General features: G+C 33.6%; 1 protein-coding gene across 2 annotated transcripts in view; it reads right to left on the bottom strand.

The window, feature by feature from the left end:
• Positions 1–21652, bottom strand: part of PCNX1 (pecanex 1) — a 220483-nt gene that overhangs the window by 176435 nt on the left and 22396 nt on the right. For both annotated transcript variants that reach the window (XM_044664916.1, XM_044664917.1), the window contains exon 2: positions 18082–18290. In XM_044664916.1, the coding sequence (XP_044520851.1) occupies positions 18082–18290 (209 nt within the window). The remainder of the gene's footprint in view (positions 1–18081; positions 18291–21652) is intronic.

Here is a 21652-nt window from a genome sequence, read left to right as displayed (position 1 = left end):
AGCTAGGAATGCCCACACAGGAGAAAATCTATTGGTCTGGCAGGGAGGATATTGCAAAGTGAAGGAAGGACTCTAAAAAGCAAAATAATTCAATGAAGAAAAAAAACTGCTAGTAACACAACTTTGAGGAAGGGGATAAGAGTAAGGAATAAGCATTTATATATAGAGGCTGTTATTATCTCCTCGTTTTATATTTAAGGAAATTGAGACAAACAGGTTAAGAGACTTGACCAGTGTGAGAGAGTAAATGTTTAAGGCTGAATTTGAACTCAGGTCTTCCTGACTCCAGGCCTTGCACTCATCTAAGTGGGTTAGCTAGCTGCCATGAGGCAACCTCTATAACAGGGACTGGCAACCTTTTTGGCTGTTGAGAGCCATAAACGCCACATTTTTTAAAATGTAATTTCATGAGAGCCATACAGTGCTCACAGTGCGCGCTCCTATAACAGTGCCTGAAAAAAATTGTCTTTGTGGCTCTGCAGAAAGAGCCATATCTGGCCCTCAAAAGAGCCAGATATGGCTTGAGAGCCATACGTTGCCAACCCCTGCTCTATAAGGATGCATAGAAATCAACATATTGGAATTGGAAAGGATCTTAAACCATCTAATTTTACTAAAACTTAAAAAAGAAAATTCCTCTCTACATCCTCTCTAATGTAAAATCTAGATTTTATTTGAAGGCATCTTCAAGTGTTAAAGAAATCATTACTTCCCAGATGACTCTAGAACAAGGTCACAGATTTAGTAGTCATCATAAATTCTCTTCCTTGCTGTGATTTCTGAGCCAATCTTCATGAGTTTTCCAACCCTCCTCAACAATACTACTTTTTATTTTTAATGGAATTTAATGAAATAAATAGAATTTGCTTTACTATGAATTTTGTCATGATGAATCTTTTCCTTAAAGCATCACAGTATAGAATATATTGCCCAGAAATAAAGTCAAGAAATATGAATTTTAACTCACTATATGATTTGGAACAAATCTTTAACCTACAGCTAAATTTCCTCATCTTAAGTATTAACAGCCTACCCCAACTACATCAAAGGAATAATGAAAGAATGACTGTTAAAATGCTTTTACAGGAATAAACAATATACAAGTATTATTAGTCATCATTGCAATAGTTTTCTTTCTTGGCAGCTAGATAGCACACTTATAGTGGAATAATATATCTAAATTGGCAAAAAAAACAAAGTACAGTTTCCAATATTTTATGGGAAAAGAGCTTGTAAAAAATTCTAGCACATTTCAGGGGGAAATACAACACTAGAATACATAACTGTGAATAGTCTGGATAATATGTAAAGTAAAATATGCTTGATTTTTACCTATATGGACTAAAATTCAAGGCATTTGTTGAGATAAAGTTTTTTCAGTGATTGAAAGTATTAGTAGCACAGTTGCAAATTGTGAATTAGTCCAGCTGTCATAGAAAGAAATTTGGAACCATGTCCCAAATAAACTGTATGTGCCCTTTGATTCAATGATACCACTATCAGGTCTATATAATTTCTGATCTCTCTGAAGAGATCAAAATAAAAAGAAAAGGATCCACATGCTAAAAAATAGTTTTAATTTACTAAAATTAATTTTAAATGTTATTAAAATTTTAAAGCAACTTTTTTTGTAGTAGCAAAGAACTGAAAACTAAGGAAATGTCCATCAATTGGGGAATGACTGAACAAATTATGGTATTTGAATGTAATACAATATTAGGGTGTCTTAAGAAACAACAAAAGGAATGGTTTCGGAAAAACCTATGAACACTTGCATGAACTGATGCAGAGTTAAGTGAGCAGAACCACATCAATGCATACAATAACAATATAGGAAAGAGTTAAAAACTTTGATATATCAACTGTGATCATCCATGATTTCAGAGTAGCAGTGATTGAAGTATGATACCTACTTCCTGACAGAGAAAGGTGATGGACTCATATACAGTTTTGGACAAGATCAATGCTGTATTCTATACATATCTATAAGAAGAATTTTGCTTTGCTTTTGAATAGAGAAGATAGTAGGTAGAAGAGCAGGAATATGCTTTTAAAATTTTTTTTAAGAAGGAAAGCCACAAAGAATCAAAGAATAGTTTTTATAGCTGAATGATAGACTTAATTATATACTTAAAAAGAAAAGCAAGATCTACCTAATAGAGATTCACAAATTCATGTATAATTCCCTCCTTCTGTTCTAGAATATATGTGGAAATTTTCATTTTATATGTTAAGAAAAAAATAAATTTAAGAAAAAAGTAGAATGGAAGATTCTTTCACCATTCTCAATTTCCCAGTTCACATAAGCTATACTAGCAGTAAGTAAAAAAGAAACATGGCTGTTTTATGCATTGGACATCATCACCTAATCTTGGTTTAATTGGAATTGGTGAGAATAAGACCGGGACAGAGAAACAAGAAGGATAAGAGTTCCCTTATACTTCTATGGAAGTAATTCTTAGCTGCTATCAGAATCATAAGGAACAACCACAATAACAAGTTTACATATATATATTTCTTTCTAGACAATACTGATTCTAAGACAGAATGTAAAGATTTAAAAAAAATTTCTTCTCTAGTAAAGGCTTATTATCCAAGATATATAAATTAATAATTATATATAAGATTAATAGCCATTTCCCAATAGATAAATGGTAAAAAGATATGAACAAACAGTTCTCAAAAGAATTGCAAATTATTTACAACCACATATAAAAACTCCAAATCACTAAGAAAATATATGAGTTTTGATTTTTACCTCATACCCTACAAATAGGTAAAAATAACAAAACATGGCAAAAGTAAATGTGGAGGGGTTATGTAGTAATAGACACATTAATACATTTTTGACGGAGCTGTAAAATGGTACCACCATTTTGGAAAGCAATTTGAAATTATGCAAATGAAGTGGCTAAAATGTCCAGACCCTTTGAAGCAGAGACTTCATTCCTGGGTTTATACTCCAAGGAAGCCATCAATAATAAGAAAAACTCCGTGTACAACAAAATATTTATAGCAGCAACTTTTCTGATGGCAAAAAAATTAGAAACAAAGTAGATTAAGAAATAGCTAAACAAACTGTAGAATATAAATGAAAAAGAATATTACTGTGCTATACAAAATGATGTATGTAATGAATATAGAGAAATATTGGAAGATCTACATGAACTGATAAAGTGTGAAGCAAACAGTACCAAAAAAAATACAGGATTACTATAACAATGGAAATGGAAATAAGTGCATCAAAAATTCAAAAGTGGATATAACAAAATATAAAGATCAAGTATGATGTGGAATGAATATGAAAGAAATCCATAGGTGTTTCACATGCTTTCAGATTTTTTCAATATATTACTCAGTTGTGATGATTTTTTCCTTTTCTTTTTCTGTCTTTTTTTCTTTTCTTTTTCTTTTTTTTTGAATAGAGAAGAATTTTAAGAAAAGAGAAGAGAAGAATTTTAAACCCTCACCTTCCGTCTTGGAATCAATACTCTGTATTGGTTCCAAAGTGACTTGCCCAGGGTCACACAGCTAGGAAGTGTCTAAGGTCATATTTGAACCTAGGACCTCCTGTCTCTAAGCCTGGTTCTCAATCCACTGAACCACCTAGGTGCCCCCTTCTTTTTCTGTCTTTAAAAAAATATGATTTGTTATATGGTTTGGCTTTCTGGGAGGAAGAGGAATATTGGGAGAAATGATATTTTAAAAATATAAAACGTCAATAAAAACTTATTTTAAATGAGAGGCAATGACATCTGGTAAGTTAAGTAACATATCATATTTGGTGGATAAGTATTCCACTTGGAGTTACATAGCACTAAATAAAGCATTCATGTCTAACTCTTTGTGCTTTCATATCCTCATCTATTAAAAAACATCAAATCCAGAGTTGTGGCAGATGTAGTACCTACACAGGCTAGGTTAATTTTTCCCTAAAAAGGCAATAAAACCTTCCTTAAGCCTTGAGTCCACAAGACTTGGTTCTCAAGACTAAGGTTCAAATTATCAACAGTTTCACAGTTGCCTAATATTAAGACATAAAATGTCCAGCACATGAGTAGTAAATACTCCTCTGGCTTGACACACACTTCTGACCTATAAAATGTAGAAAAGGGGAAGCACACAGAATTGAATCAAAGCTCTATTTTTGTTGAATATTCTTGCCAAGCTACTATCAAATATATGGCTTTTGTTGAATATTAGAGGGTCCATAAGGGTCTCATTTTATTCCAATACTGAATCTATACCACTAGACTTGACTGAAGTCAAGCCTGAACCAAGACATTTGGAGTAGCTGACAGGACTGATTGAAAATTGACCCTACTTTCAGTAAAGAAAGGGCAAAGAATGGAAGGAAGCACAACACAGAGGCCTGGCACCTTGTGGCTGCCATACTTATGATCATATATATGTCAATTCTCAGTGTCATAGAAAGAATACAGATGCCACCAGGACTAAGTTTCTCCAAATATGGCTAATAGTACTAAAAAAGCAAGATTGTCAACATAAGGAAAATGAAAGTAAACTCATATCAGAATCAGATATGAATGTAATCTTTATTTTTAAGGACCATGTCCTGAAAACAGAGGGATGCCTCTTGAACTTAACAATAGTAGAAGTGAAAGGGAAAATCTAGTTCAAGACAGGGATTAAGTCTCATTGGAAAATATGTTAAAACCCCATAAAGATCAAGTGTAGAAGGGAAGAGGAGCAGGAAGGAGCAAAGATAAACACTGGCAATCTACTCCAGTAATAAATGAGCTCCAGAGAGTCTGTAGGTTATTTCCTTTGCCACAAAGTGGGAGGGATTTTGCCATCAAGGAATTTGTAAGGTTGCAGAAAAGGTTTAAACAGCCCGATAAGTCACCAGAACAGATTGATACGATAATAGCCTGAGACTTTTATCTCACAGATAATTTACTTTTACAAATCCTGCTGAAATAGTTTTAGAGACTCCAGATCAAGAATGTCCTTTTTAGGTGTCTAAGATGGGGAGCTGTGGCCCCAATAAAGACTTCTTTCCAGCCAATTACCCTATTGTAATCAATGAGAAGGGATGAAATTATAAAGGAAATAATATAGTACACTGCATTTATATTGCCCCAAAAAGAGCACCTCACACCATATAACCAAATGTTGGGAACAATTAGATATCATCTTGTACAAGGTAGGCCACTATATTTATTAGGCATCTACTACATGCCAGGCACTACACAAATGCTGGTATCCCTTCCACATCAAAGGGGTTAAGAGTGCAGAGCCTCTATGATCTGGAAAATACACTTAAGATTTTTTGGCTCTTTATTCCTACCAAAGAGAAAGTTTGATTTTTTTCTTTTTCTTTTATGGGGGATTTATAGTACCTTATGATAAAATCTGGGTTAGGTATTTGGCCACAGGCTAAACTTCTGTCACCTGCTGGCCTTTGCACATCATCTGAGGCTTCAATTTAATTTAATTTAATTTCTTATGCTGACCCACAATACATCGAAACTGTGATAAGGAAAATTGTGATATAGAAGGGATATCGATATAAAGAAAAAGAAAGACAGGTACTGCCCTCAAGGAGCTTATGTGTTAATAGACTGGAAGTAAAATATAAAAAGGAAGGAAAGGGGAGAGGAAGCTAGCAGGGAAAGGAGACAAAGGTACTCTGCTTGGGCTACAGTACAGCCTAGAGAAGAAAGAGATATGGCTGGACCAGGAATCCCCCTCAAATGATTTGAGAAGCCATCCAATCAGGAGAGGCCAAAGGCACAGAGTACAGTAATATAGTGAAACCTCAGGATGAAGATCAAGAGCATGGGGAGTGCAGCCTTTAGCACACCACTGAAGACACAGTGGCTATCCAGGCAAATATAGCTATCTGTACAGTGAGGGTAGTAGAATAAACTACTGAGCTGGGTTTTCTACCTTTGCTTGACAAGAGGAGAGTGATAATATACCCTCTTCCATAAGAAGCATTTTGAGTATGGCTCTAGGAACACAGAATTGATACAGATTAAACCTAGAGCCAGTCTGAAGGCCATATTGCATAGTGGATAGGGAAAAGAATCCAGTTTAAACTATGACTCAGACTTAGCTACATAATCCTAGCCAAGTCACTTAACTTCACTGTGCCTGTTTCCTTATCTATAAAACTGAGGAGTTTAGACTTAATGACTTCTTTAAAAAACATTTCATGCTTATAATTCTAACATTTCTATTCTGGGGGTGCTGCAGTCTCCTCAAATAAAACATCTTTATCAAAATTATAGAACTACATTAATTTCTTAAATATAAAAGAATTAATTATAAATGAATGGAATAGAAGGTAATTGAGTGAAATCTTAGTACAAGACAAATAAGACAAAAACTTCCCATGGCCTATTTCTCTCTTTCTATTTCCCCAAACCAAAAGAAAATGAAAGGAAGGGGATAGTTTCAGCATTTAAAAGACTAAGCTAAAAAAACCACAATGTTAAATAGTTGCACAATCTAAATAGGAAAATTAGTTTTATAGATGCCATGAGATTTTACAGAAATTCTTCTAAGCCAGACCCACTAACCCAACCAAGTAATTCAGCAAGATAGCAGTACTGAAAAGTCAAACCTCTTATTTTCCTACAAGATGTCCTACCTGTTTACACACCTTCAAGAAGCAATTGATGTCCATAACTTGAACTAACTTTTAAAAATAAGACATAGACCTATATAAACTCAAAACACAATTTGGTACTCTATTGTCTGTTAATAATTTATCATTGGAGATAGTTCTTAGATGTTTATACCTAGAAAATATAGCTTGGAATGCCCATTAATTTATCTGTATAAAACTCAATAATTTTTAAGGTCTTAATCTATGATCTTATGATTCCATGGGAGTACGAGTAAGATTGTAGCAATACCAAAACAATAAGAACCCTTCAGTCCCACCTAAGCCAAAATCAAACTTTAAAGCCTTTGACCACTTAAGATAATAAGGGTCTATCAAATTAAGGTCAAATGTAATCTCAAGAACCACCAGGTAGGGAAGCCCTCTGCTAAAGATGGTGAATTTGTGAACTATCTAAAAATTGCACTGAATTGACTGCTTAGGAATTTTTATTTGCCATTTATGTATTTCAATAAGCCTCTTTATTGAACTAAGTAAAGCATCTGAAAGGACAATGTTTGAGCCTCATTAGGACCTCAAAACTTTGTAGAATTAGATATAAACAACTGCAAAATGTACTTCAGCTAATTTGCAAGAAAATTATAGGAAATAGCCCTTTTGTGTAGATACCTTTATTCTCTAAAGTATATAGAATACTTTATTCTACTATATAACATCATTTCAAAAAATGACTTTCAAAAGTCATTGAAAACTAGAACTTCAAGATGATATAGATATTTTATTACTGAACAACATGTTTTATTGTCAAACACATTCATAATTCTGGAATAGAGCAAAATGACAATAAAAGGGACTTCAGAGATAGTAACTCACTTTCACAATTCTAGGAAAAGTCTCCTAGTAATTTGCCTTTAGGGATTCATTCCCTCATCACACTATGCCCTACTCTCATCTACCAAAAAGCAGATTTCAAAAAAGATTAATAAAACAAACAAAAGACCCTTCAAACCAGAACTCAGTGATTTCCATAGTGGTTTGTAAAGCAAATGAAAACATTTTCCATAACTTAATTAATGACTATCAATAAAGCTGTTAAAGCAACCAGTGCTTCTCAGTCAGTATGTAATATAATAAAAAAGGATAATATTTTAGGAATCTGAATAAGAATCTAATTAGATCATCTAATCTAACTTTTACTGGAAACCTGAAATCCCTGTACAACATCTTTAACAAGTGATCAATCTCTCTTGAAAATACACAATGATAAGAGTTACACCAACTCTCCACACAGTCCATTTCTAGACATCTCTGTTAAAAGTCAAACACCCCAATAAACTGTAAGTCAAAATCTTCTTTTCAGTAACTTCACAGCACTGGTTATACTTCTATGCTAAGGGGCAAGTAAACCAAGTCTAATCTCTCTTCCATAAGATAAACTCTGAAATATATGAAATATCAATTATATTTTCTTTATATTCCTCTCAATCCTTAAATGACACAATATGTTACATGTGGTTTGACCAGTATGGTAGACCTAACACTATTCCTATTCTCTACTTCTTTAATGTAGCCCAAGATTGCACTAGTTGTTTTGGCTGGTATATCATGCTGTTCATAGTAAGCACATAAACCAATAAAATCTCTATCTTTTCAACATGAATTGCTACATAGCCACTGCAAAATTCACTTCTTCAATTTTTAAAAAATCTAAATATAAAGATTTACAATTATCCCTATTAAATTTAATCACTGTCTTTTGGGAACTCAATTTTGTAATATAACATATTTGCTATAACTCCTAGTTTTATACTATTTAAAAATCTGAAGAGATAGCCATCTTTCTGCAGCTAAATAACTATTAAAATTACTTGAAATAATAGAACCAAGAACAAAACCCTAAAGTAATCTACTAGGTGGGAGCAAGGTGGCACAATATGCTTGATGAGCCCAGTGTCAGGAAGACATCTGAATTCAAATCTGGCCTCAAATACTTACTACTGAGGGACCCTGGGCAAGGCACTTAACCCTGTTTGCCTAAGTTTCCTCATCACAAAATGAACTGGAGAACAGAAATGGCAAACCACTTCAGTGTTTTTTATGAGAAAATTCCAAACGGGGTCACAAAGAGTTGGACACAACTGAAATGACTGAACAAAGATCTCCTTGATTATTTACTCCAGTTGAAGTGCTACTAGCTGCATGACCTTGGGCAGATCATATATTTGCCAAGTCTCAATTTCCTCATCTGTAAAATAAGGAAAAAGAATATTTCCTCTACCTACCCCCAAAGGATTATTATGAGGATTATGAGATGTGTATAAGAACTTTATAAAGAGTAAGGCACTATTTTAAGACATTACATATTCTCTTTGAGTTATTATTATTTTCTCTCCAGAGTGAAGTTGATTTTAAAGCCCATGACAACCTGGTCAGAAAAGACTATTACACCTTCATTACTTTCTTTAATAAATTTATTTACTTATTTAGAATATTTTTCCATGGTTCCATGATTCATGTTCTTTCCCTTACCTTTTTCCCTTCCCCCTCCCGGAGCTGACAAGCAATTCCACTGGTTTATACATGTCTCACTATTCAAAACCTATTTCCATATTATTCATATTTGTAACAGAGTGATCATTTACAGCCAAAATCCCCAATCATGTACCCATCAAACCAGGTGATCAATCATATATTTTTCTTCTGCATTTCTACTGCCACAGTTCTTTCTCTGAATGTGGATAGCATTCTTTCTCCTAGGTCCCTCACAATTGTCCTGGGTCATTGCATTGCTGCTAGTAAAGAAGTCCAGTACATTTGATTGTGCCACAATGTTTCAATTTCTGTGTACAATGTTCTCCTGGTTCTGCTCATTTCACTCTACTTCAATTCCTGGAGGTCTTTCCAGTTCATGGAAAGACATGGAAATCCTCCAGTTCATCATTCCTTTCAGCACAATAATATTCCATCACCATCATATACAATAATTTGTTCAGCCATTTCCCAAGCAAGGGATACCCTCTCATTTTCCAATTTTCTGCCACTATAAAAAATGCAGCTATAAATATTTTTGCACAAGTCTTCTTCCTTATTATCTTTTTGGAGTACAAACCCAGCAGTGGTGTTGCTAGATCAAAGGGCAGGCAGTCTTTTAAAAACCTGTGGGCATAATCCCAAATTGCCTTTCAGAATGGTTGGATTAGTTCACAACTTCACCAGCAGTGCATTAGTGTCCTAATTTTGCCAGGACACATCCAATATTTATTATTTTCCTTTACTGTCATATTGGCCAATCTGCTAGGTGTGAGATGGTACCTCAGAGTTGTTTTGATCTGTATTTCTCTAACTATGAGAGATTTAGAACATCTTTTCCTGTGCTTATTGATAGTTTTGATTTCTTTTTCTGAAAACTGCCTATTGATGTCACTTGACTATTTGTCAACTAGGGAATGGCTCCTTCATTACTTTCTTTAGATGCTATATGATAAAGCAAAAGTGAACTTCTTATTCCGCATATCCTGATAGCACATTTCTCATCTTTAAATGAAATGTCCTCTCTTCTCACATTCAGGTAAAATCTTTAGTTTCCTTCAAAGCTCAATTCAAGAGTCACCTCCCATATAAGACTTTTTCTGATTTTCATCAGTTGCTAGTTTCTTCCCTTCTAAAATTATCTTGTATTTAGTGTTTACACTTATGTGCATTTTATCTTCCCTGATAAAAGTATATAAACTCTCTAGTGGCAGGTCCTGTTCTGTTTTGCCTTTCTATCAACAGTATCTAGTAGAGTACCTTAAGATTCTTAATAAAAGCTTGCTTATTGACTATAACTAAGATATTAAATTGTTAAACTAATAAATGCCCAAAATGGTATATCCCTTAACAAGGCCTAATTTGAGTAAACTTCAAATACCTAGTGATAGAAAACTTAGGCTGATCAGTGAGCATGACAAATTTTGTTTTAGAAAAATTATCTTTTCATTATTTACTATTTCTACTAAACTTGAAATGTGATGTTTATGTAAAAATAACTTTTTTGATAAAGGAATATAATTTCTAATTCATTCTGTTGAGAAAGTAATTTGTAAATTATACAAGAAACCATAGAAAATAACAGATTATAAAATTTTTGCTTCTAAGACCATAGGCATATTTTCAAATTCATAAGATACTAAAGGTCATCCAAGGAACTTACATGCAACTTTATGGTAAGCTCTGTTTATTACCTAAACATAGCTTATTTCCAATGAAACTACTGAAAATATGCCTCTAATCATTTTTTAAAACTTAAATACTAGGGTAAAAAACATATTTCATTCAGTGAGTTTAGAAACATATTAATATATAAAATAATTTTTTCAAAACAATTAACTAGATACTATAACAAGTATGATGCTCAAGTTTAATAAAATACTACAAAGCACATAATTTCTATCACTAAAAGAACAAAGAATGCAACATTGTAGCAAATCTCATGCTGAAAAGTCTTTAGCTTTTGAAAAAATTAAATCCCATTTAATTTTTTTCTTTAAAATTTTTTATTATATTTTTCTCTTCCAGATTACACATGGATACAATTTTTATTAATCATTTTCTGACACTGCGATCCATGTTCTTAATAATCATGAAGGGAGCACAGCTATGTGAAGTTTCAAAAAAAAATACAAGAACTTTTTATAAAAGTTCATAAAAATTCATATATAATAATGGAATACATAAATTCTGTGAGTCATTTAGAAGTTCTAATCTCATTTATCAGAGTAAAAAAGAATTTACTCAATCTACCTGCTTCTTTAAGTGGACTCCTAAAATGTGACTCGGTGCTACAATTCTCAGAAATTCAGAGCATAAGAATGGACAAAATTTGTAAGCTAAAATCAAAATGCTACAGGAATAAACATAAGTGTTACAATCATACAATTTATTTCACAATCAAGGAAAGAATTTTATCTTTCCCTATGCTTCACTCCCTACTGAATATTCTTTGTTCTCACCTCTAATCCCTCCAACCCTCAATACTCTCTCCCAGGTCATTAGCCTGGCAACAGCTTCACTTACCTCCCTTCCAAACCTCAATCTTACATTTAACCACATACTCTTGAATCCTCTGCTACCTTATCTAACTGTCTGAAGATCATCCCTCTTTGAAATCCCAGCTTTGGCTCACTCTCATCATCTGCCTATTCATCTAGCATGCTGCTTGAAGGAAATTCAACTATCCTGAAAAGATACATTACAGATTTAGTTAATTTAATTTCAACAGTGTCCTCACTGTAACAAGGATATCTTTTATTCCTCCCTGAGATCTTTCATTTCCCACAGAAGCTATTCCAAACCTCTTCTCTCCTCAAGCTTCTCCATAGTACCTTTCACAACCAAGGACATTATTTCTTCATTGAAAAAACTGAATCTTTTCCTTAAGAGGTTCCTCTTCTTCCCTTTTTCATCATCTAAAAATCCCTAGGAACCATCCTGCATTCTCTTCTCCTTTCTTCCAGCCTCTAATAAGGTAACCCTTCTGGAGAAGGCTGACCCCTCTACAGGTGCCCTAATCCATTCTCCTCTCATATTATCAAATGGCCTGCTTCCTCAATCATCTCCCACCCTCACCTACTTTCTCTCTTTCTAATACACTAGTCCCAACCCTATTGCCTTCAAACATGCCTATCTTGGAGATCTTCAACCTTTAAAAAATGGGGGGGGGGATTTTCACTAGACCCCACCTATCTTTACAATATTATCCTAAAGCTTTCTTCCTTTTCTCAGCTCTACTCCAAGAATACTAGATTCAGTGCCTGTGTTTCCTGTTCTTTCACTCACTCCTGACCTTGCTTTCACTTCATGAACTAACAAACTATTTTCTCTTTGGTTACCAATAATTTCTTAATTGCCAAATCTGATTATCTTTTCCACAGTCCTCATACTTCTCTGTCTCTCTGCTGCATTAGACACTGCTGATCACCACTCTCCTGGATACTCAGTGATCTCTAGGTTTTCATGACACTATTTTCTCTTGGTTCTGCCCTTATCTTCTCAGGTTCCTTCCACAGCTCATTATCCATATCATGTGCTCAAACTTTAGGAACTCCCCAAGACTATCCTGGATCCTTTTCTCTTTCTACTCTTTTTCTTTTAATGATATGAGTCTCATGAGTCCAATAGTCTACATAGAAGTCAACCAAACTGAATTATCTAGTTCTACTCTCTTCCCTGAGTTTTAGTCCCTTATCAATCCTGCCTATTTGGAAAGTCAAAATGATATCTCAGAGGCATCTCAAACTCATCATGTCCAAAATAGAACTCATTCTATTTTCCCTAAAATCTACCCTTCTTCCAAACTTTCTTGAAGGAACAACCATTCCTTCAGTTTCCTCAGCTTGTAAACTCAGGGTTATACTCTCTCACAATATGTACCCAATCATTTGTCAGATCTTATTGTTTCTATCTCTATGCCATCCCTCAAATCTAATCCCTTCTCTCTACTTATACAATCATCATTAAGGTGCAGGACTTACACATGTCTAAGCCTAGATTGTTGTAATGGCTTCCCAATTAATCTTCTTGGGTTATTTCTCTCTCCACTCTAATTTATCCTCCATTAAGCTACTAAAGTGACTTTCCTTAAATACGGATATGAATAGATCCTCCTCAAACTCCAATAGCTCCCTATTACTTCTAGTATAAAATATAAATTCCTCCACATTTGATTTTTAAAGCTCTTTAAAGTCCTAGCTTCATTATACTTCCCAGCTTCACTAGACTCATCATGCATTCGCTGCTTACATTCTCCAGTCAAAGTGAACTATAGTCCTTCACTGTGTTCCGCATATACAGCATTTTAAATCCTATTTCTAAACCCTTGTACTCACCCCTGATAAACATTCCTTCCCCATATCTACCTCACAGAATTCTTCTATTCCTTCCAGATGCAGTTGAAGAATCAAGTTCTACATGAAGCCTCTGATTCTTCCAAGTGTTAGTACCCTCCTTACCATATATTTAACTCCTTTGAAATTATTTTGTAATTATTTGATCCAGTGTGTGTGCGTGAAACATGTTATTTTCTCCAACAAATACTCTCCAAGAACAAGAATATGCATCTCCGCCCCCCCCTTTTTTGGTCTATGTACCCAGCATAATGCCTGGGGCACTAAAGACACCTAAAAATTTTTCTTGGTGGAAAATAGGCAATTTTTTTAAGTGTGTATGTGTGAAGAATTTCTAGCCTTTGTTACAATTTATGCCACTAAGTAGTTATATAAGTAGTATGTTACTATACTAATTAAAGTATCCCAAAATTAAATACTGAGGCTTTAAAAAAACAACCTTAGACAACATGAATCATTAGAACACAAAGTCTTAAACACAGCTTACAAAACCATGATTGTTTTCTTAGAACCCATCAGATATTGTTCCATATACACTAAATTTACAGTGCAAATTGTGGTTTAATGTTCTCCCGAAGTGTAATAAATAAATATCTATAGAAGACAATTCTCAGATAAAGATTTAAGTAATAATACTCTACTTTTTAATGCTTAAGTTTTCTCATAATGGCATTCAAAAAGAGAAAATCATATGAATTAATCTTTGAGTAAATGGACTTTGGAGTGGAAAAGAGCATGTCATTAAACTTCTAGGACAATTTATTTGTGGCAAAGCAAAATAGATAAACATGAGTATAAGTAGTCTCACTATAAACAAGTTGTTTTATAAAAGCTGATTTTATAATGTTGATGTATGGAATTTAACCCACATTTTCCAATTTTTAAAAATGCTATAAACAGTGGTCAGGTTCCCAGTATAGCCTATAAGAATCTATTTAATCAATAAAGACAGTGAAATGTCTCGTGGGGTCAAGAGGTTTTTCTAGAAACCTAACTACTATTCTATTTGCAAAAGAAAATGCATTCAGAAAATGCACTGCTATTGGAAAGGAATGTGATGGCACTGATAATATTGGCTCCTGGCCAAGTATCTCCCTCATAAATCCTGCATCTGTGGCAAGAAACAGAAGTTTGAGAAATACTTCTTGCTCTTGTTTTTTCAAAAAGATGTAGTGCAGGAGGCAGCTGGGTAGCTCAGTGGATTGAGAGCGAGGCCTAGAGATGGGAGGTCCTAGGTTCAAATCCAGCTTCAGACACTTCCCAGCTGTGTGACCCTGAGCAAGTCACTTGACCCCCATTGCCTACCCTTACCACTCTTCTGCCTTGGAGCCATTATACAATATTGACTCCAAGACGGAAGGTAAGGGTTTAAAAAAAAAATTGTAGTACATGCCATCACACAACACTGATTGTCTATTTGTAAACCAGTAAGGATTGTAACAGGAAACGAACAGATAATTTCTAAAATTCATTTTACATTTGAACTTTCTCAATAAAACACTAATGCCTTCCAGAGAGTTGTACATAAACTTTTTCTGTAGGCAATAATACAGCTCCTCAGTTATAATCCTTTATGACTAGGCCTGCCTTAGTGATCATATTTACTTGGTACATCTAATCCTGTCTCTTGGTAAAGTAAATTATTAGATCAAACTCTCAAAACTATCCTCCAACACATTTCACTCCTAGAAAATATTTGTATATTTTCAAATCTTTGGGAATTTCCATGAAAATAATTCTCAATAAATAGTTTCAAAACTCAAGAAAATCTGGAAGAAAAAATACACATGAAATAGGTAAATAAATTTTTTAAAAAGTATAATACATATGTTGAGTATAAAGGATTATATTACTTATTCATGAATATGAAAGTATTAACTATTTGAAAAGAGGGAAGGAACAATATTGATTCTCATACATTTCCAAAGGCACCTTATCAAATTATGATTGTAATGCTTTCTTTAGAAAATTCAACTCAATTTTATGAAGGCCTCAGGCCCTCATTCTTAAATCTAGAAAACACCAAAGTTAAGGTTCTCAAAATACTAGCCAACTTACAATGTGTATCCGTACTCTTGGTTAATTCATGATTTTTAACTGATTAACCAATATCCAAAATATTAGTTAATATTATTCTGACTGAAGAATCTGCAAATCTGCTCATGTTCCATGCATTTTCCAAGTTCCAAAAATTGTTGAATATGTAACGAGTCCAATTCTGAAACAATTTAAAAATTCGTTGAATTTTTCAAGGACAAATAAATCAATTTTATCTAGAACCCAAGTTCAATCTATTTCCCCATATCCTTGCAACCTATTTCTATTCTTATTTTAGAGCATTTATAACTTTGTCAAAGCTTCAATCTTTCTCCTAAGAAATATGATCATTAAAAGAAAAATTCAATTACTATTTTAATTTTAAGCTTAAAAACATCAGTTATAAAACAAATAAATTAAATATTTTAAAAATGAATAAATTGAGTGCTAGACTTAGAGGACTTGAATTCAAATTCTTCCTCTAACATCTGCTAGTAATGTGACCATAGGCTTCTATGAGTCATCATTTCCCTCCATAGAGAATGAGGAGATTTTAAACTTGATAGGCTATAAAGCCTAATTTCAGCTCTAACTGAATGAGAGTAGATAGGATCTAGGATACTATAATCTAACATAAGAGTCTTGTCAGAAATTTACTAAAAGACATTTTGACAAGTTGAGGGGTTTGGGGTTTTTTGTTTTGTTTGTTTTAAATTCCCCTGGCTTCTGCAGCTAATAAGACGAGCTAGAAAAGCCACTAATGTGTAAGGAAGGCAAAAAAATCAGCATAAAGCTTTTCATTTATCACATTCAATGCTCAGCAAGCATCTAGTCCTAGGAAATACCAAATATAGAAACCAACTATTGATTAGAAAAGTTCATAGATCTGGACTACTTCGTAATTAGCTGTCATCTTCACTATTTTCTTAAACAAAAACAAACCCCTCTACCCTCAAGTCACTAGGAATTTTGCTCTAAACCTAGAGAAGCTGATCAAATAATTAAATTATTTGTACCCTCAAAAATTCTTTTGATAGGATTATTAAATTAATTTCTAAAACACTAGCATCTGAAAGTTTCATAATCTTGAATTACTCAAATATTATAAATCAGCATTTTCTAAGCTGGCTCGCAGTCACTTGTGTTCCTCTCTACTATTACCTCTTTTCTGGCCCTGCCTTTGATATTTAGTTCTGGAGATATGGGAATAGACTGACTAATCATAACAGATCATTGATTAAGTAAAAAGGAATAGGAGAAAAAACATCAGCTTTAGGGGATAAAGATGATAGCTTTAAGGGAAATAAGATATTTAACTTGAAAACTACCTATGAATATATATTATGCAAAATAAGAAGATTATGATTACATTTTTTCAGACACTGTTGGCACACATGTACATGTGTGCTACCTCATTTCACATATATCAGGATGATGTAATTTCTGATTACATTCCATTCATGCTCAAGATTCTCATTACTACTTTGCCATCATATACACCACTTTTGTTTCCTCTTTCTTCTTCCTTTTCTCTTGCTGTTTATTTTCTCCATCCTTTTTTATTCATCCCTTTTCACCTTTTCTCCTGATTATACCTAGATGCCAATGGTATTACATACATAGTCCCACTAGTAGTAATCAGTTCTAAAAATATTCTTAGTCTCTAGAAGAATAATGCTATTAGTTTATAATGATATGAATTTTTTTCTTTTTTGCTAAATGACTAATTCAAATAAACCAAATTCTTATTTGCATCACAAATTATTTGCTCATAATGCAGAAGTTTTTCCCCAATATCAGTAGCATAGGTAGTAATACAGAGTCCTACCACTATGGGACCATATCTCAGGCTAAATAGTAGAGCAACTAGGCAACCAGGAACCTGATTGACTACTTTATGAGCACTAAGAAGTATGGCCAAATATAGGTATAACATCTTCCCCACCCAAAAAATTAAGAACTAATAACCAAATGGGCTATTGAAGGACACAATTTCTAAATATATAATTCATTCATTCCTTGCTACTAAAACTCAGTTTTTAGAAAGAATATTTCAAATGTTCAGTAAGGTGCAGTGGATTATAAGTTCTTTCCTATCTTCGCTTTTGCATTAGAGCTCATAATCAGGAATAGCTACATTCTTCCTCTTCACACCCAATTCCACAAGAGAAGACAGAAAATTTTATGTGGAATAATAAAAAATAATAAAATTTTATGTGGAATAATAATATTACCATTTTTATTGCTGAAGTTTACTTAATATGCATGGATCATGCTGTATAATCCCTACGTATGTTTACAAAGGGGGGGGTTGGTTCAAGTAAATTCCAGAATATTAAAAGATCAATGACATCAAAAGTGGGTATTCGTAAAGTTGTTCTAACATGCATCACAGGAAGACCTCAGTTACAGGCTAATCCCCATGTGGGCAAGTTAGCTTTAGTTTATTCCTAGCCACAATCTATAAAGATTAACTTTATTCAACCATACTGACAACTAAAACCACATAAGCATACTGGGTGCAGAAGACTCAGTCATATATAATGGAAAAGTAGACTTCCTTACCTAGGTCCATTGCTATCTTTTCTTCTGATTGAACAGCTGTCTTTTTCAGGTTTGGTTCCCCGATCAGTGAGTTCATTAGCACTCTTCTCTATAACTTCTCCTTCATCAAGTGCTCTGTGCAGGCGGTAATTGACCATCTTCAGAACAATGAAGATAGCAGCTATCATTGGACAGTAAACTGCTACTATAATCATGGAAGAAGGAAGGGCCTTCAAGAGAAATGGAAGACAAAATAAAAATAAATTTTACCTATGAAAAAGAAACAAATCAAAATATCAATCTACAAGAATTTATCAAGCATTTACTATTTATTTAGCATTATACTTTAGATGCTATGGGTTAAAGTAATACAAAATGGTTCCTACCAGGAAGAGATTACCATCCAGTTGGAAAGAAAAGAAAAACATACATTAAACCAGGAATTCTTAACCTGAGATCCCTGAACTTAAAAAAATTTTTTGACAATTATTTCAATATAATTTATTTCTTTTTTAATCTTATGTATTTTTTATGTTTAACAACATTCTGAGAAGGAGTCTATAGGCTTCACCATGGAGGATCCTGACCCCCCCAAAAAAGTTTACTGCATTAAACAATTATAGAATAACAGTATAGTATATGTACTTTTACATGTAGCATATGTAAAAGAATTATGCACTAAATATGAATACATGCATACACACATCCATATGTAAATAAACAAATTATCAGACCTATGATTATATTAGTATACAGAGTATATAGAGGTAAATATTGAGTAAACAGCTTCCTTTTTCTATGCAGAGCAACAGTCTTGAAGAGTTAACTGGGGGCACTGAGAGATTATTTTGTTTGTGGTCACCTACTATGAGTCAATAATGATACTTAAACTTGGTCATTCCTAATTCCACAGTCAGTGCTCCATTCTGTATATCAGGCTTTCTCATATATACTTAAAATGTCATGCTACACAATAAAAATAGAAGATGGGATATAGTGATGTACTGATTATATGAATGGGAGAATTCATGAAATTCTGGACTGGCAGCAGAGAAAATAATGAAGAAGTTATGTCTTGAAGATTTACCATAAAAGATAGTTGAAGTCACCTGTGTATTTTTAGCACTTATCTGTTTCACATAACAATAAAATAAAGTCTTTATTTTGATTTAATTTTAGTGGTGGAAGGAATCTAATGTTAATATGAAAGCATTCAACAGTTTCTATATTGGAAACTTGTGACAGCTCTCTATTAAGTCGTATCATTTAATAAAGTAGCCAAGTTAAAGGGAAATATAATCCAAATGCAATTATTTACACTTATGCGATCTGAATGGCAATTTATGTATTCTTCATGATTCAGAAGTCAGGTTAAAAATCTCAAAAAAAAAAAAAGAAAGAAAAATAACAGTAGTTGTTTTTTCATTAATTAAATATATAGTTCTGCTAGAAATTTAAATGAGAAAATAATAAGCAAGAGTCCATGACTTAGAATCTGGAAACATGGATTAGAATTCCCCTTTCAGACAATTAACAAGATGTGTCACCACAGGCAAGTGACAACCTCTAAAGCTTCAGCTTGTGCATTTTTTATGCATTTTCAGTTTGTCAAATAGGGATAACTCTTGTACTACCTACCTCAAAAGTTTCTTATGAGGAGAGTCCCTTGAAAACTATGAAGCACCATACAAAAGGAGTCATCATTATAATCTACCATAGCAGATTTTAAGACAGAAGAAAATGAATTCTATCAAGTGGCTAGAAAATGAATTCTATCAAGTGGCTAGAACAGGAGATTATTCTAGGTTCTTACCATCAAGACAAAAGTATCATAAAAAAATTGGGGGGACTTTCTAGCAATAGCTAGCAGGGGAAAATATACCACAGTATTTGCCTAAAGAAAAAGGCATCTAAATGACTCATAGATAGGAGGTCCTCGGTTCAGATCTGTTCACAGATACTTCCAAGTTGGTAACCCCAATTGCCTAGCCCTTACCACTCTTCTGCCTTAAAACCAATCCTTCATTTTGATTCTGCCATGGAGGGTGTTTAAGGGTTTAAAAAAACAAAAAAAGCATGAAGACACATTATTGATTTTGTCACATAGCAGATGGAAAGAACATAATCTCTCATTATGTTTATGCTCTTTTAATGAATCTCTTCTGGTTTTTAATTGGGAGGGCTGAAGGGAAGAGAACTCTCTATTTTTCTAAATAATGAGTGAAAATTCAGTGAAGGATGTACTTTGTAATACTTTACATACTTGAATTAAAAAAAGGAAAGACCTGGAAATTGGGATTGGGAAAAGATAGAATTTTTTTGTTTTTGTTTTTAATATTAAACCTTTCCTATCTATCTTAGAATTGATACTAAGGGAGTATAACGGGGTAAGTAGGTGGTTCAATAGATAGAGAGCCAAACTTGGAGTCAGGAGGCCCTGGGTTCAAATCTTAAACTCACATGCTTCCTAGCTGTGTGGCTCTGGGCAACTCACTTAATCCCAATTGCCTAGTTTACTATTTTTTTTTTTACTGGTTTTCTTCAGAATTTTAACTACTTGGTCAAGTGTTTTCTGCTGTTTCTAGAAAGTGGGGAATGGATGAACAAGTGGTGGTATATGGCTGAAATAGAACACAATGATATTGATCCAAAAGAAATGACAAACAGGATGATTTCATAAAAATCTGGAAAGACTTATATGAATTGATGCAAAGTGAAATGAGCAGAACAGAAATATTACATGATGATCAACTGTAAATGACTAAAGCATCATCAGCAAAGCAAGTTTCCAAAATAACGATAAGGAACTCATGATGAAAATGCTACCCATAGCTAGAGAAGGAACTATCAGTCTGATTACACGTCAAATATGCCATCTTCCACTATATTTCCTTCATAAGTTTTTCATTGTATGGTGTGATGTCTTCTGTCATGACACAAGCAATATGGAAACATGTGCCACACAAAAGCACTGGTGAAACCGATATCAGACTATTTGCTATGAGGAGTGAAGTGGGAGAAGGGAGGGAGGGAAAAAGTCTGACATCCTAAAATGCCAGAAAACAATTGTTTCTACATGTAACTGAAAAAATAATTTAAAAAATAAAAATAAAGTGGGTGAGAATAGAACCAACTGCAAAAAGTGTAAGTATATAATGACATTTAAATGTAGTTCAAAGTAAAATAGAAAATAGAAACTAAAAATGACTGTCCACCTTTGTTCTTTCTGTCCCAACATGTGGGAAGTCATGCTTTTATTTTGTGCCATTCCATATCAAGTGGGTAACAGTCTAAATATTCTCTTAGAAGAACGGTTTTCTTACCATGAAAAGAATATTGGACTGACAGTTTGTAGAAAGTGGTATGCCATATTTCTGGATTCCCACCACCTGGTTTTGTTGACTCAACCTGACTATGGTTATTTCAAAGAATTGGTAAGAAATATCTCAAAAACAAATTAAAATTGATTTTTTTAAAGAGTGCTCTGTGTGTGCCAGGACACTCTCACACACACTCATATATATTCATTCATATTCATTCTCTCTCTCTCTCTCTCTCTCTCTCTCTCTCTCTCTCTCTCTCTCTCTCTCTC

The sequence above is a fragment of the Gracilinanus agilis genome, chromosome 2 (genome assembly GCF_016433145.1).
Source record: "Gracilinanus agilis isolate LMUSP501 chromosome 2, AgileGrace, whole genome shotgun sequence".
Lineage (NCBI taxonomy): Eukaryota > Metazoa > Chordata > Mammalia > Didelphimorphia > Didelphidae > Gracilinanus > Gracilinanus agilis.
Note: the sequence above shows the minus strand (reverse complement) of the source record. Positions and strands in the feature narration are given on the sequence as shown.